The sequence below is a fragment of the Schistocerca cancellata genome, chromosome 3 (assembly GCF_023864275.1).
Source record: "Schistocerca cancellata isolate TAMUIC-IGC-003103 chromosome 3, iqSchCanc2.1, whole genome shotgun sequence".
NCBI lineage: Eukaryota > Metazoa > Arthropoda > Insecta > Orthoptera > Acrididae > Schistocerca > Schistocerca cancellata.
In genome coordinates this window covers 799,321,999-799,337,919 of record NC_064628.1, presented here as the reverse complement: position 1 = coordinate 799,337,919, position 15,921 = coordinate 799,321,999, and the positions used below count along the sequence as shown (strand labels likewise).

Here is a 15,921-nt window from a genome sequence, read left to right as displayed (position 1 = left end):
GATACTAAGTTATGTATCATGCTACAATGCAAGACCATGCTTACCATATCCCAACAAATGAAATCTGTTTTACTAAATTTAGTAACTATGAACTAATTATATTGGTAAGACACTGGTAGCAAGGGAGAAACACAGCATTCTGTGCTTATATACGCATTATGTATCAGTGTTTTGTTAGCCGATTACTGATACTTCTTATTCTACTTACTGCTTCAGGTGTTCTTTTATGAAGATCACTTCGAAGTGTTGTATTTATGTGATGAAGTGTGTATTTCTTGTGCAGCTCCCTACAAATTTTTGGAACAAGTTCACTTGAAAAAGACTTTCTCTGCTTAACTATACAAAATACTTGAATAACAACATTGCTTCGAAACCTTATCTTTTACCTTTTTATATCTTCAAAGTTTTGTTTCCTACAATGTGAATTAATCTGTTTTGGAGGAGACTTCATACCACGCACTAGACAAATGCTGACACAAGGAAAAAACATTAGAACTAACTTTACAGGTCATGCATTTCTGGAACCAAATAGTGTTCTTTCCTTTTTTATTAGACAACTGGATACCTGCAGCAACAAACTGGGCATAAAGAGCTCAGTTTTAAGTTCTCACAATGTGTGCTCTTAATAACAAACATAATTATATACTCAGAAATATTAAATGATGTTTCCAAGTCCACTGCACCATACGCAAGAAGACGCCACTGTGTCCACAAGTGTACTTCATTGAGGAGTGATACAGGTGACAACTGTCCCATGTATATATAAAAATTTCACTGCTACGAAAAATGTACACCTTCCACATTGAATGCGTGCAAGAGCCTGGAAAATGGACGTAATTTATAAGACACAAAGAAATATGCAATGTTCCACTGTAAAATTATCGACATAAAGAGGCTCTGCAGACAGAACATTATATCAAGATGCTTACTTCATGAAGTCATCAATATCCATGGTTCGGGCTCTCTTTGTTTCAAAATCATTTTGCTTGAGGATATCATCAATCTTCACTTTAATGTCAAACTTATCTGGAAGTGTCTGAAATTATTGCAAGTGATATTAGTTTTAAAATTTGGTTTGCACATAAATCTAAGAAACTCTAAAGCCACAACATGTTTGTAACATTAACAATGGTTTACTATTTTGTTATGGAAGTCATATTTTTCTATTTACGTGTGATGAGAGCACACACTTGATGAGAGCACGGAGCTGTGCACACAGGAGTAACAAATGGAAGATGAATAAACTGGAAGCTTTATTTTGACAGATCAAGAAAAAAAAAAAGTTTTAAACTGGACGCAAATTACTTTGGCTTTTGCCATACAAGCTTCCTCAGTGCAGAAGACTGGTAACTTATTTCAATGCTGAGTGCATAATAGCGACATGAAGTGATTCACTGCAGATGGATAAACCCTTTCCATGCAATACGACAGACAAGTTCTACCCAGGGCAGCACTGTTCTACGAACTTTTGGAGTACCTCCATGAAAAAGTTTCAAGTGCCAACTTGATATGCAGAACAGGTCTGTCACACAGCTCTTAAAGGTAGCAACATGGATAAACTGAAATACCACAGAGCAATGTTGGGTCTTGAACAGCTTACCACCAACCTAACGGCATCAAAGTTGGTGAAGGTTTATAAGGAATCAAATTCTTAATTTACAACAGTTAATGTAAGCACATTTCAGCATAGTTCCTATTCAAAATATATGAATGATGAGCTTCGTGCAAGACGCAGGCACATATATGTTGAATACTAGCTGAAAGAAAGAAAAAGGCTAACTTATTTTGTGTGGTGATTTGTTACTGGGGATATGAGCCCACCAGTTTATTATAGAATTGAAACAACAATCAAAGCAGTAGGTGGATATTCAGCACCAAAAAGGGTAAGTCCACCTCATCTGTCACAAAGGCTATTACCAGAAATTTATGGAAGTCAAAAATGACTGGCTTAAATCAATAACTAGTGAATACCACATGTGTCTTCTGGATCCACAGAGTGAAAAAGACACACAAGGAAATGCTGAAGAGCAAAAGAAAAATACTTCCTTTCATCAGGGCACTGAAAGGAGCTATGGCAACATTAAAATTGAGGTATCTGAGGTACAAATACTTGGAACATAACTGTAATTTACAGATCTCTCTTCCTATACCAGGCACTTATTCCGACAGCTAAAAAAGCCTATAGCTAAAAAAGAAGAAAGATTTTGGTTAGATGTCCTATTGATAACGTGGTCATTAGATATAAAGCACAAGCTCAAATTGAGGAACATAAACATTCATGCTCTTTCAAAGGAACCATCCTGAAACTTGCATTAAGTGACTTGTGGAAACCATAGAAAAGATGGGCAGATGGAGATCTAAATTACTATTATCACATACATAAATCCAGTGTCTTGCCACTGCCTTATCTCTCTTGTTAGCCAAATGTGGAGACAGAGAATGTTTTGGTCTAATAAAGACATTATTGCATACCTTCCAGAATCACACTTCAGGAACACAATCTAATTACCACAAAAATGTTGGACATTTTTGGCCTAAAAGGGGCATATGTCACAAAAATAAAGGCACATTTAACTAAAAAATAGTATTTCATTGCCACACAAAGAACTTTTCATTGTGATCTTTTACTATCCTTTAGCTGTCACCACCTTTATTTGCACTTTAAACAATATAGAGCTATAATTCTCAACATCATGCATTCAAATGAAGACTCCTATTTATATTCCACAGTCTTAATTATTTTTCCTCGAATTTAACATGTTGTTAGTCTAAAACTGGTGGCTGCATATTAGAAGTAACAGGGATACTTACTATGTTGTGTAATGAACAGTGAATCTTGTAATTCTTTTCAAGTGCAGCAAGAACTGATGACTGTTTAAATGCTGAGCCCAATGTTTTATTCTTTCTTGTGAAGGCAATTCTTGTAAGCCCATCCCACTCTGTAAAATTGATGGGAGGCGGAGGATTTCTAGGCTCTATTCGAACTACACTTGATTCCACCTTTGGAGGTGGCTTGAAATTGTTCTTCCCTACCTGCAAAACATATTATTTGGTACACTGTTTTCAAAAACGGGTGTGAACTAGATTCTGCAATGATAAAATGGTGAGACAATTCTGTCTTGAACACAAACCTTCAATAGCATATCCACTCTTGCTAAGAGCTGAGTGTTAATGGACAATCTACAGTACAGTTTATCACCAGGTTTTGCAACAAGCCTTTGAGCAAATTCTCGTTGGAACATAATTACTGCACAACGGAAGAACGGCCTGTGTAAAAGGAGCTTGAAAACTAGACGTGACGAGATCTGATATGGGATATTTGCCACACACAAGTCAAAGAATGGCAAGTCTGACTTTAGAACATCACCAATCAATATATGCAGTTTAGATTGCATTGGTGTACCTTGTACCCTTTTTTGCAGTTCAGCAACTAAACTGAAAACAAGAACATTACATTACATATCCTTCTTTATCAAATGGCTAAAGTAAATTTTAATACGGCAATGCATTTTCATTTAATTTGTAGAATAATTACGAAGTTCCTCTTACCGTGTATCTATTTCACAGGCTATAACTTTTTTAGCCCTTTCAAGAAGTTTGACAGTCATATTTCCAGTACCTGGACCAATTTCTAGCACTACATCAGTAGGTCGTAGAGCAGCTTTTTCAATCATACTTTGAATTATCAAAGGATTCTTCAAAATATGTTGACCAAATTCTTTGTTGAATAGAATTCCTGAAAGAAAGAAAATATCATTATTCATCCATTTAACGTATTTTTCTTCTGTGTGAAAGGGGGTATAAGAAATATAACAAATGTGTTTGTTAATGACATCTTGGGTTGTCGGGTGATCTGCCGGATATCAGCGTCGTACTTGCACAATATTTCGGTCACGTAGCTCGTGACCTTCATCAGGTGCGACCTGAGAATCCGGCAGAACACCCGACAACCCAAGATGTCATTAGATCGCAGGGAAAGCCTGAAGAGTTACAATGTGTTTGTTATTTGGCAAGAGAAAGGTATTAGGAGGGAAAGGTGGTGGTGGTGGAGATTCTGGGCAGCTCATGTCCTAACAATGAACTAAAGTTAAGAAGTGACATTAATATTAAATTTACACTTCTGAAGAAGCATTAAATTTTATTGCAACATGAGTCATTCTTCAAATTATAGTACAGAATTAATCACTGTTTGGTTCTGAAACTCTAACAGCATCTGTGTTTGCAGATTAAATTACAGGAATTTGGATCCACCAATTATGCAAGCAACTGTTCAGTTTAATCTTCTAACGTGTTTCAGCCGACTTATCATCAGTCAGTACTTTTATTAAGTTCTGCAAAATGTAAATATATTTTACATGATTCTTAGAGTCAAAATTAAGTTTAAAAGCATTTTACGTCTGTTTTGATTATTAACTTATTTTCTAGAATTTAAGGTTGTATAAGATCTCATTTGCATTGTTGTACAGAGTGTTGGTATTCAGGGATACAACAAGCACTCCAGATTGTGGATTCACCTTTCATTAGCTCACCTCAGACTTCACCCAACCCCATAAACAAACATCTAAAGGCTTGAGGTTTGGTGATAACTGCGGCCAGTTAATTGTACTACCATGAGCAATCTAGTGATTACAGTAAGACACATACATGCGTGTTACTACCCTAAAAACAAATGTACATTAAATATATTCTATATCAGAAACCATTCAGAATAGGGATATGTCCATATGAAATTTTTTTTTATTTTATTTATTTATTTATTTTTTCAAATGAGTGTTTATGTCATGTCACATACCAGGATATTGGCCATTCCTACTGGGACACTATGTATAGCTTGCCATAATATAAAGAAGGTCCTAAAAGAACCTAACATTCTAGAAAAACAAGGTAATAATCATAACATACATACACACATGTTCACAAAAAACAGAACACCTTGAATGACTACAGACAGGACGTCCACATTCGGAGACATGTACTTTAGTATGTTCTGAGAAATCACTAGCATTTCAGTCACCTCAGGTCAGCACGTATCCCGTTGCCTAGTAGGCACAGGATCCACCATGGGCCCTGAGAAACTTATTCCACGTATGATGGTATCAACAAGTATAAGGCATGAATGGTGTCCTGCAGTATAACCACCCATGCTGCATTCATCTGGTTCCAAAGTTCACTTGTGGTGGTTGGCACTGGATTACAAAGCTGCACCCGTCGTTTCAACATATTTCACATATTTTCGATTGATAACAAGTCTGGCAACCTAGTGGGCCAGGGCAAAAGACTGACATCATGACACCAGGAAGGCATTTGTTCAGGCAGCAACATGTGGCTGTGCACTGTCTGGCTGAAAAATGACATCTAGGGTGTTGTGCTGAAAGGATATGACTACAGGTCGCAGGATGTCGTTCACATAGGTCACACTAGTCACAGTGCCCTGAACATACACCAATTGTGATATGTGATTGTACCCAATAGTACCCCACATCATAAGGCCTTGAGTTGGCACTGCATGTCTTGTGCGAATACTGTCACTGTGATGCCATTCCCCCCGTCTGCGGCGAACCAAAATGTGGCCATCATTTTCAAACAGAACCTGGATTCACCCAAAAACACTATCTGATGCCATTCCTGTCCCCAGTAACATTATTCCATATACCATTGCCATCTAGCATACTTCCATGCTTCCGCAAATTCATCAAAGGTAGGCAGACAACTGGATGACGCGGACGTAATCCATGCCATAATAAACAGCAATGGACTGTTACCTCTGATAGTGTATGATGTGTTACACTATTCCACTGATGTTCCAGAGCTGAGGAGGATGCAGATCTGTCCTGCAATGCCATTTGGATGAGGTGTCGATTTTCTTGAATGGGGGGGGGGGGGGGGGGGGAGGGGGGGGAAGGGGGGAGGAGTCTGGGTTGTACAATCTGACCCAACTCATAGTGTTCTACGGCCTTTCGTGAGCCACTCTGCAAATACCTGTTGTGCTGCTGAAACACTTCATCCCACACACGCAGCAATTTCCCGGGTAGCTGCATCACATTCTCTCATGTCAATAAGATGCCCTCTTTCAAACTCGCTGATTTGAAGGTACAATTACGCATACGTCTGTAATGCATCCTGCATGTCTGCTCAAATCACACTGATCCATTACCTTTGGTTTATAGCGATGACGCAGCCACAGACACATTTTACTGGTAACTGGTGTTTCACCACGAAATCGATGTTAACCTGAACCAGTACGCCGACATGGTTCAAATGCTAATCATTTCTGCAGAACATACTAACGCATATGTCCTGCTTATCCCTTCGGCTAACTGTAATCGTAAACATTTCTTTATTTTACAGAACAGAGTAAAGTACCCACTGATTATGATACAATGGTACTGAAATATGCTTGAGAATTAAAATGAACAGTAGCTTGCATAATAGGCCAGACATGGTTTCTCATAATCTACTCTGCCAACACAGAGGCTGTTAGAGCTTCAGAATGAAACAATAACTAATTCTGTACCTAATCTGAATAGACACACATCTTACAATAAAAATTTAATGCTTCTTCCGAGGGTCCTTACATATGAAGCCCAAGTACATTTAGATAAAATTAATTGTCTTTAATGAATCACCACAGCATTAGCCTGAGGTGGTTTAGGGAAACCACCATTCCCAGAAGTCCAGTACCTTAAACACTAGGGCAGTTTACTTAAACAATAATACAATTCATATCATATGAAATGCACCAGTCTGTAGCTTTTGGCTACTAAATTTCACACTTTAAGCAATGATTTCTATTACCAAATTTCACAATTAAAGGTTAATACTTAAAGGGAATGTTGTTATTTTCACAGCAAATAACATTTATTTTTCTATGAATCTACTGCACAGACCATCACATAGAGCTATATGTACAGTATTTTACAGGCTATAAGACACTACGGACTATAAGACACATCTTAAATTTTAAGCATTTTTTTTTAAAGAATAACATTTTTACCATTTTTATTACTATACTGCAAAGACAGGAAAAAAGGGGAAAAAACTTAGGTTATAAAATCGAACTGATCTTTAAAATCCCTGAAATTCATCATTTGAACTTTTTTCTTTCTCTTACTCTCCATTGTCATAGTTGCCCTCTTCATCGATAATATGGTCTTCACTGGCATCGAGAGCATTGCCTATGCTGCACTTCTCTAAAGGTTTAACAATAATGTCATCCCTCACTCTAGACCACGACTGTTTTATCCACTCGTACACTTGTTTGACTATAGGTAATTTTAAAGCTTCCTTCAGTGTGAATTCATGTTGGGTTTCACCCATCATCCATTTGTTCCATTCCTCAGTCCGCCCGCTTAGCTGAGTGGTTTTGGCATTGTGCATTTGGAAATGATCATCAGATTGAGTTTAGTACCATCAGTGCAGCATGAAAGGCTAACAGTGTAGTGCATTTATCATGTCCACTTGTTTTTATAGCTACAATTTTAGCACTTTTCAAAGCAACAGTTCTGTTAATCGACACATCAAATATCAGTAGTTGCATCCACATTCCTTACCTGGCTTAGTTCAACACTGTTTTTGTTTTGATGTTAAATAATAAAACAATGGAAAGATAGTATTTTCTCTTCATACTCTTGCAGCATTTTCTGAGATATTTTGGTTTTGGTTTGCATGCTAAGTCCACGATGCTTCATAAATCTGTAGCACCAGCAAAGTATACCCTTAAAGTCTCTTAAGCCTCACCGTAGCACTAGCTTACGAGCGTGTATTTGAATCACTTTTTGTATTAATTCCAATGCCATTTCGACAGTGTTCTTGAATCCATTTCAATATGTTATCTTCTAGTTTGGGCCACTTTGCACTCAGTCCTCTACTTGCACATTTAGTCTTCCTCATTTTTTTTCCAATTCTTCTTTACTACTCCAGCAATCCCAAATGGTTTTTTTTTCTGTTGGAGGACGGCCAAAATGTCACTCAGCTGCTCTGTTTCCATGTTCTTTGTTATTACTTTCAATTTACAGTCTGCATCATTTTTCATTACGAAACTAGCTACTAACAAAAATACTGTACTGTTACCGATGATACAAATGACTATCAATTCAAGTTCACTGGCACTGTAGACTGCAATTACACATCATAGGGTAGGCAGTTTTCTGGGTCTATGATGGCTGGGTGGGACAGGATGGAGATAGTGTTAGCAAGCTTGTGAATCCCTGCAACCATTTGAGAAGAAAATTAGCTATTTTAAATAAAGTTGCTGATCTTTGCCAGCATTCACATGAAATGATTCAGGGAATCCATAAAAAGCTAAAACAGGATTAAAGAAGTGAATGTCACCCCTACTGTACATTGCACAATCTAGCACAGTGGAATTACGCAGTTGTCTGAACTACTTTTGTGGGTGTGTACAAATTTATGGTCTACCAAAACTTCAAATCCACAAGTTTGCTTTGACTGTGATGAAACTATGTTTGTAGATGGTGTGTTGTGTGGTGTTTGGTGACACCTGCTTGTGTTCAATGTTTATGTTTCAAAGTTGTTTGTTAGATATGTTAGTGAGACATTAAACATTGTAAGCTGAGTGTGTCAGGTTGTTAATGGAAGAGTCAGTGTTGGATTGATAGTGAGTTACTACGATTTTAGCTATTGTGGCTGATAGATTCATGTTTGTGTTTGGAATGTGTACCACATATTTATTATTGTGAGGGACTCAATATTATTTTTCTCTTAGTTACGGATACAATGCAGAAATTTATAAGTGGGCCATTGCTTGCCGCAATGGGTGACGTTATGTTATCTGCGATCAAGTTCCTACAGTTATTTAGACCAACTGCACATGATTTTGTGTGTGTGTATGGGCGGGGGGGGGGGGGGGGGGGCACCTAGATTTATGGGATGGTGGTTATGGCTGATAACTGTTTTTGTGACTTTATTTGCTTTGTACTGTAATATGTATGGTATGCATGTTTATGTAGATAGTTGTTTATGTTTATTGAAACTGGAAATGATGCTAATTTTCATGAATTTCAGGATTTGTTTCTTTAGTGTCCCACAAGTGTGGTGGATTGTGGTTATTAGGTATTGTGAATATTGATTTATCATTGTTGGTTAAGTTCCGATTTTGGTATTAGTTACAAGAGTGAGTTTCTTTTTTTTTTTACTGTGGACTTTGTTTTAGACAGATAGGGTAAGTGAAGGTTTCAATAACAGATTTGATGATGTGTGTGCATTTCGTTTTTGGAACTGCAGGCTTCGTGTGAACAATACAGGTCAACTGAAATTTGTGATACTAGGTTTTCAAATTGTTTGGAGGTTCCTGGTATTGAGGGCTTTGTTGGAGCTATGTAGGTCAAGTGAAATTTGAGATGGTGGATTTTCGAGTTGTGTGTGGGTTACTAGTACTTTGGTCTTTGTTTGAACTGTATAGGCCAAGCAGAATTTATGATACAAATGTCTTTTTTTAAAAGCTGTGTTAATGTTCAGAATTTTGTGTGCTTAAATTGTGGGTTAATATCTGTTTTGGAATGGTGGTATGAGTCTTACTGTCATATATTTAGTTTGTCTCCAACAAAATTGTCCTACTTCCCACAGTTGTCCTGTTAGTTTGATTCTATTGGTGGAATTAAACATTACATGTGTTATTTCTGTTTGTTCACAGGCGTAATGAGTGACATCTTGGTCACATCTGAAATACAAACAGGAGTGTGTGCCATATTCGTGGCCTCAAGGGACAAATCCATGGGTGGAATCCCAACTTTCAATTTTGCTTAAAATGTATGAGTGTGTAATTAAAACAAAAACTTCTGTAACAATAATATGCTGTGTTCTGCTTAACAACTGAATCGAGATTAAGGGACTTGCAATCACAGCCTCATTTTACTTCTGGTAAAATTTTGGTTCTGAAGTAGATAACAAACAATACAGCTTAACTGAAATCAACCCAGCCCATTTCTGTAACATAGATGCAGAGGTGACAACTACCAAATATGTAATCTACATTTAAATTATGCATGTCAGTGTACATTATGTAATGAAAAACATTCCAAACCAGTATCAATTATACTCATCCCTCCATCATCAATGCTACTCAGTTCTTGGACGATTAATAGGGAAATTATATTTAATATGCCCCACATAAGGCCGCACTTACTTAATTTTAACATAAATTATAATGAATGAGATAAATGGGGCATTTGTAGGAGGAGTGATGAGATGATTTAGTCATTATACTATTGTGTGCCACCCCCATGAACCTTGCTGATGGTGGGGAGGCTTGCGTGCCTCAGCGATACAAATAGCCATACCGTAGGTGGGAGGGATATCTGTTGAGAGGCCAGACAAACATGTGGTTCCCGAAGAGGGGCAGCAGCCTTTTGAGTAGTTGCAGTGGCAACAGTCTGGATGATTGACTGATCTGGCCCTCCAACACTAACCAAAACAGCCTTGCTGTGCTGGTACTGCGAACAGCTGAAAGCAAGGGGAAACTACAGCCGCAATTTTTCCCGAGGGCATGCAGCTCTACTGTATGGTTAAATGATGATGGCGTCCTCTTGGGTAAAATACTCCGGAGGTAAAATAGTTCCCCATTCGGATCTCCGGGCGGGGACTACTCAGGAGGACGTTGTTCTGAAGAGAAAGAAAACTGGTGTTCTACGGACTGGAGCGTGGAATGTCAGACCCTTTAATTGGGCAGGTAGGTTAGAAAATCTAAAAAGGGAAATGGATAGGTTAAAGTTAGATATAGTGGGAATTAGTGAAGTTCGGTGGGAGGAGGAATAAGACTTCTGGTCAGGTGAATACAGGATTATAAATACAAAATCAAATAGGGGTAACGCAGGAGTAGGTGTAATAATGAATAAAAAATAGGAGTGCGGGTAAGCTACTGCAAACAGCATAGTGAACGTATTATTGTGGCCAAGATAGACACGAAGCCCACGCCTACAACAGTAGTACAAGTTTATATGCCAACTAACTCTGCAGATGATGTAGAGATTGATGACATGTATGATGAGATAAAAGAAATTATTCAGATAGTGAAGGGAGATGAAAATTTAATAGTCACGGGTGACTGTAATTCGATAGTAGGAAAAGGAAGAGAAGGAAACGTAGTAGGTGAATATGGAACGGGGATAAGGAATGAAAGAAGAAGCCACCTGGTAGAATTCTGAACAGAGCATAACTTAATCATAGCTAACACTTAGTTCAAGAATCATGAAAGAAGGTTGTATACATGGAAGAAGCCTGGAGATATTGGAAGGTATCAGATAGATTATATAATGGTAAGACAGAGATTTAGGAACCAGGTTTTAAATTGTAAGACATTTCCAGAGGCAGATGTGGACTCTGACCACAATCTATTGGTTATGAACTGTAGATTAAAACTGAAGGAACTGCAAATAGGTGGGAATTTAAGGCGATGGGACCTGGATAAACTGACAGAACCAGATGTTGTAGAGAGTTTCAGGGAGAGCATTAGGGAACGATTGACAAGAATGGGGGAAAGAAATACAGTAGAAGAAGAATGGGCAGCTTTGAGAGATGAAATGGTGAAGGCAGCAGAGAATCAAGTAGGTAAAAAGACGAGGGCTAATAGAAATCCTTGAGTAACAGAAGTGATAGTGAATTTAATTGATGAAAAGAGAAAATACAAAAATGCAGTAAATCAAGCAGGGAAAAAGGAATATAAACGTCTCAAAACGAGATCAATAGGAAGTGCAAAATGGCTAAGTGGGGAAAGCTAGAGGACAAATGTAAGGATGCAGAGCCGTATATCACTAGGGGTAAGATAGATACTGCCTACAGGAAAATTAAAGAGACCTTTGGCGAAAGGAGAACCACTTGTATGAATAGCAAGAGTACAGATGGAAACACAGTTCCAAGCAAAGATGGGAAAGCAGAAAGGTGGAAGGAGTATATAGAGGGTCTATACCAGGACGATGTTCTTGAGGACAATATTATGGATATGGAAGAGGATGTGGATGAAGATGAAATGGGAGATATGATACTGCGTGAGGAGTTTGACAGAGCACTGAAAGAACTAAGTCGAAACAAGGAAAGACCTAAGTCGAAACAAGGCCCTGGGAGTAGACAACATTCCATTAGAACTACTGATAGCCTTGGGAGAGACAGCCCTGACAAAACTCTTACCATCTGGTGAGCAAGATGTATAAGACAGGCGATATACCCTCATACTTCAAGAAGAATATAATAATTCCAATCCCAAAGTAAGTAGGTGTTGACAGATGTGAAAATTACCAAACAATCAGTTTAATAAGCCACTAACACGAATTCTTTACAGACGAATGGAAAAACTGGTAGAAACTGACCTCGGGGAAGATCAGTTTGGATTCCGTAGAAATGTTGGAACACATGAGGCAATACTGACCCCAAAACTTATCTTAGAAAATAAATTAAGGAAAGGCAAACCTATGTTTCTAGCATTTGTAGACTTAGAGAAAGCTTTTGACAATGTTGACTGGAATACTGTCTTTCAAATTCTGAAGGTGGCAGGGATAAAATACAGGGAGCAAAAGGCTATTTACAATTTGTACAGAAACCGGATGGCAGTTATAAAAGTCGAGAGGCATGAAAGGGAAGCAGTGGTTGGGAAGGGAATGAGATAGGGTTGTAGCCTATCCTCAATGTTATTCAATCTGTATATTGAGCAAGCAGTAAAGAAAATAAAAGAAAAATTCGGAGTAGGAATTAAAATCCATGGAGGAGAAATAAAAACTTTGAGGTTTGCCAATGACATTGTAATTCTGTCAGAGACAGCAAAGGACTTGGAAGAGCAATTGAACGGAATGGACAGTGTGTTGCAAGGAGGATATAAGATGAACATCAACAAATGCAAAACAAGGATAATGGAATGTAGTTTAATTAAATCGAGTGATGCTGAGGGAATTAGATTAGGAAATGAGACGCTTAAAGTAGTAAATGAGTTTTTCTATTTGGGGAGCAAAATAACTGATGATAGTCAAAGTAGAGAGGCCCCCGGAAGCGTCTGATCCCGCCCGTCTGCTTTGACCCATGACGTCACAAATATGGCGGAAACAAAAACAAACACACACACTTTCCACAAGAAGCCTAATGACAGTAACAGGACAAGCGCGGGAAATGGGGTGTTTTGGGTGGGGCAAACTAAATATAAACAAATTTAGACGCCTTGCGTAGCTACAACGTGTATGTGAAGACAGCCATGCATGAATACCCACCCACCTCCCCAGGGGTCGTAACCCCTGCAACCCATAGAAGATAAAGATGCTTCAGTAGCTGATTAGTGTTTTTTGTCTTTTTTAAAAAAAATCTCACGGGATAGAATGAACAGATCAGAAAGATAAATATAATAAACTAAAACAGAAATTGGAGGAAAAGATAATTAAAATAAGTAATAAGCGTTTTTAAATTAAAAAAAAAAAAATCTCACGAGATAGAACGAACAGATCAGAAAAGTAAATAAAATAAGATAAAACAGAACTGGAGACAGCCACACTCAAACCAAACTCCGCGCCGTCATGACGTCACACACGACAACACCCTTACGTCACGGGTCAAAGCCGACGCGTGGGATTGGACGCTTCTGTCGATCCACACCGAGTATACAATTAAGTGTCAGGAATTTTTCTGAAAGTATTTCTATGGAGTGTAGCCGTGTATGGCAGTGAAACATGGACAATAAATAGTTTATGCGAGAAGAGAACAGGAGCTTTCGAAATGTGGTGCTACAGAAGAATTCTAATGAGGCATCAAGGGATCACCAATTTAGTATTGGAGGGCAGCGTGGAGGGTAAAAATGGTAGAAGGAGACCAAGAGATGAATACACTAAACAGATTCAGAAGGATGTAGCATGGAGAGCTGCATCAAACCAGTCTCTCTCTCTCTCTCTCTCTCTATCTCTCTCTCACACACACACACACACACACACACACACCTGCTCTCTAAAATTTGCGATAAAAAGAACAATTCAGTAGAACAGAAATAAAACAGTACAGCAAATGAGTGGGGCTGGTTGTGCCCGCTAAAACCTATAGCCTAAAGGCTTAACCCAGTCCTGACACAGTAGCTTTTCATAAATGTCAATAGTTAAAACAGAGGGCAAATTACATTTGCTTCCAATTCTCATCAAAATATGACATATACTCAGGTAAAATGAGGTGTACACTGATTTGTACACCAGAGGCATCACAGACTGGGGAGACCTCTAATTGGGGTATGAAGCAATCAGTTAATGGGTTGTGTCCAATTGGGAGATGGGTCAGCATGACTTCATCCCAGTGCAGTGATGGGTATGAGGTATGTCACAGCTGGATAATACGTATGTAGGAGGGAATATTTTTTTCACATCATCTTGTAATATCTTGTATCAGAATTGCAAGAGTAATTCTGTCTGTAATTTAGATATGTGTTTTTTGTTGTGTATCACACTGAATGTGCTGCATATTTATGTGCTGTCCTTGTCTCAACTAAACTCATGACAATTCACTTAGATCTTATCCGAATCTTCTCAATTTTTCATGTTATTAAAGACCATAAGCATTCCAGATTAATAAACACCATCTAGGATGAGAACTCTGTAAGTGAGCACTAACATGAACCTGACAAACAGTGAGGGGCAAAAAACTACAGAAATGCAGATGCTAATATACTGAAAAACCTAAGTCATAATCAACTTTTAAAAATGCTGTGTGTCCGATTCTGGATAACAATATACCAGTAGAAGTTACATAATGGCCAACTCCCTGCACGTTTTGTAGTTTACACATGACAGGCATGCGTAATATGCATCAAAATGCTTATATTAGACAGGCTACCTGACTAAAAAATAAGTCGAATATTCGTATACATTTATGAATGTGTTTTTTTGTTTGCTTAAATTAGTTTGCAAGAATGGCAATAATAATAAATGATGCTAATTACTGTAACTTCAACGACGGTAGTCCTCATAAAAACTGCTTCTATTCTACATAGTCTTTTGCCAGCAAGCACTACCCTAAGAGCATACTTTACTATTCAGTGATGAATGAGGGAAAAAGTCTAACGGATACTCTTTTTTTATCATACGATTATGTGTTAATCTGATACACACAGCTTCCAAACCAAGCCTGGGAATAATTAACAACGCGTTACTGCACAGATTGACTGACGGCATCATTAATATGGCAACGTTATAAATCTTAAGATAATGTCATACAGTTGATGCCATGGAATATTACAGACGTGTCGAAGCCTTGTAATGCCTTTCTCATAGATACTGGACAACTCAAAAACACGTCACGTTATAGAAAAGAACACTAGCGAAATAGTTCGACCGAAAATACACAAACACACTCTCAGATAAAGACCCGCAAAAGCAGAGATCGTTAGGTATGTGTACAACACGCACATTACACTACTCACAAAACTGACAGTTGTTCTAACTCAGTACTTAAAACGTCGATCCCTCATCCAAATTATGGAATGCCTTACCCTGTTTGGCAACCAGCTGATGCTGTCTTGTCTTCTTCTCTGCCTTTATCTTCGGCATTGCGCTTGGTTTTAAGCTAACTTCGTTGCATAAAATTTATGCTTCGCAATCACGGCTGGTCACCTCGGCACGTGAAACATTATACACAACATAAACAAATGCACACCACACCACTGTAAACAGTGTTTGTCGCCAAAGACTTTAGCAACAGAATACTTCAAAGACATAAGTCCCAATCAAAGATATACTATTCACTCTCCTATGGAACGAATAAATCGAAGAATGTGCTCGTCCACAGCCGCCTGCATTAGAGGCGGCTGTGGATCCTTACTGATACCATGGAAACAAAATTGGATTCCTCTCATTTGGAACTGCAGAAATGAACAGTATAGAACACAACAGTAAATCAGAGAAGCTGGGTTATTTAATATTTTTCTTTTTAGGCTTCAAACATACATACTTT

General features: G+C 38.1%; 1 protein-coding gene across 1 annotated transcript; it reads right to left on the bottom strand.

Moving 5' to 3' along the window:
- Positions 1 to 529: 529 nt before the first annotated feature.
- LOC126175861 (probable dimethyladenosine transferase) lies at positions 530 to 15,658 on the bottom strand. Its single transcript, XM_049922872.1, has 6 exons — positions 15,461 to 15,658; positions 3,550 to 3,736; positions 3,132 to 3,435; positions 2,812 to 3,033; positions 930 to 1,036; positions 530 to 820 (listed from the first exon to the last, which is right to left on the bottom strand). The coding sequence occupies exons 1-6, from the start codon at positions 15,516 to 15,518 to the stop codon at positions 778 to 780; spliced, it is 921 nt and encodes a 306-aa protein (XP_049778829.1). The 5' UTR covers positions 15,519 to 15,658; the 3' UTR covers positions 530 to 777.
- Positions 15,659 to 15,921: the final 263 nt, after the last annotated feature.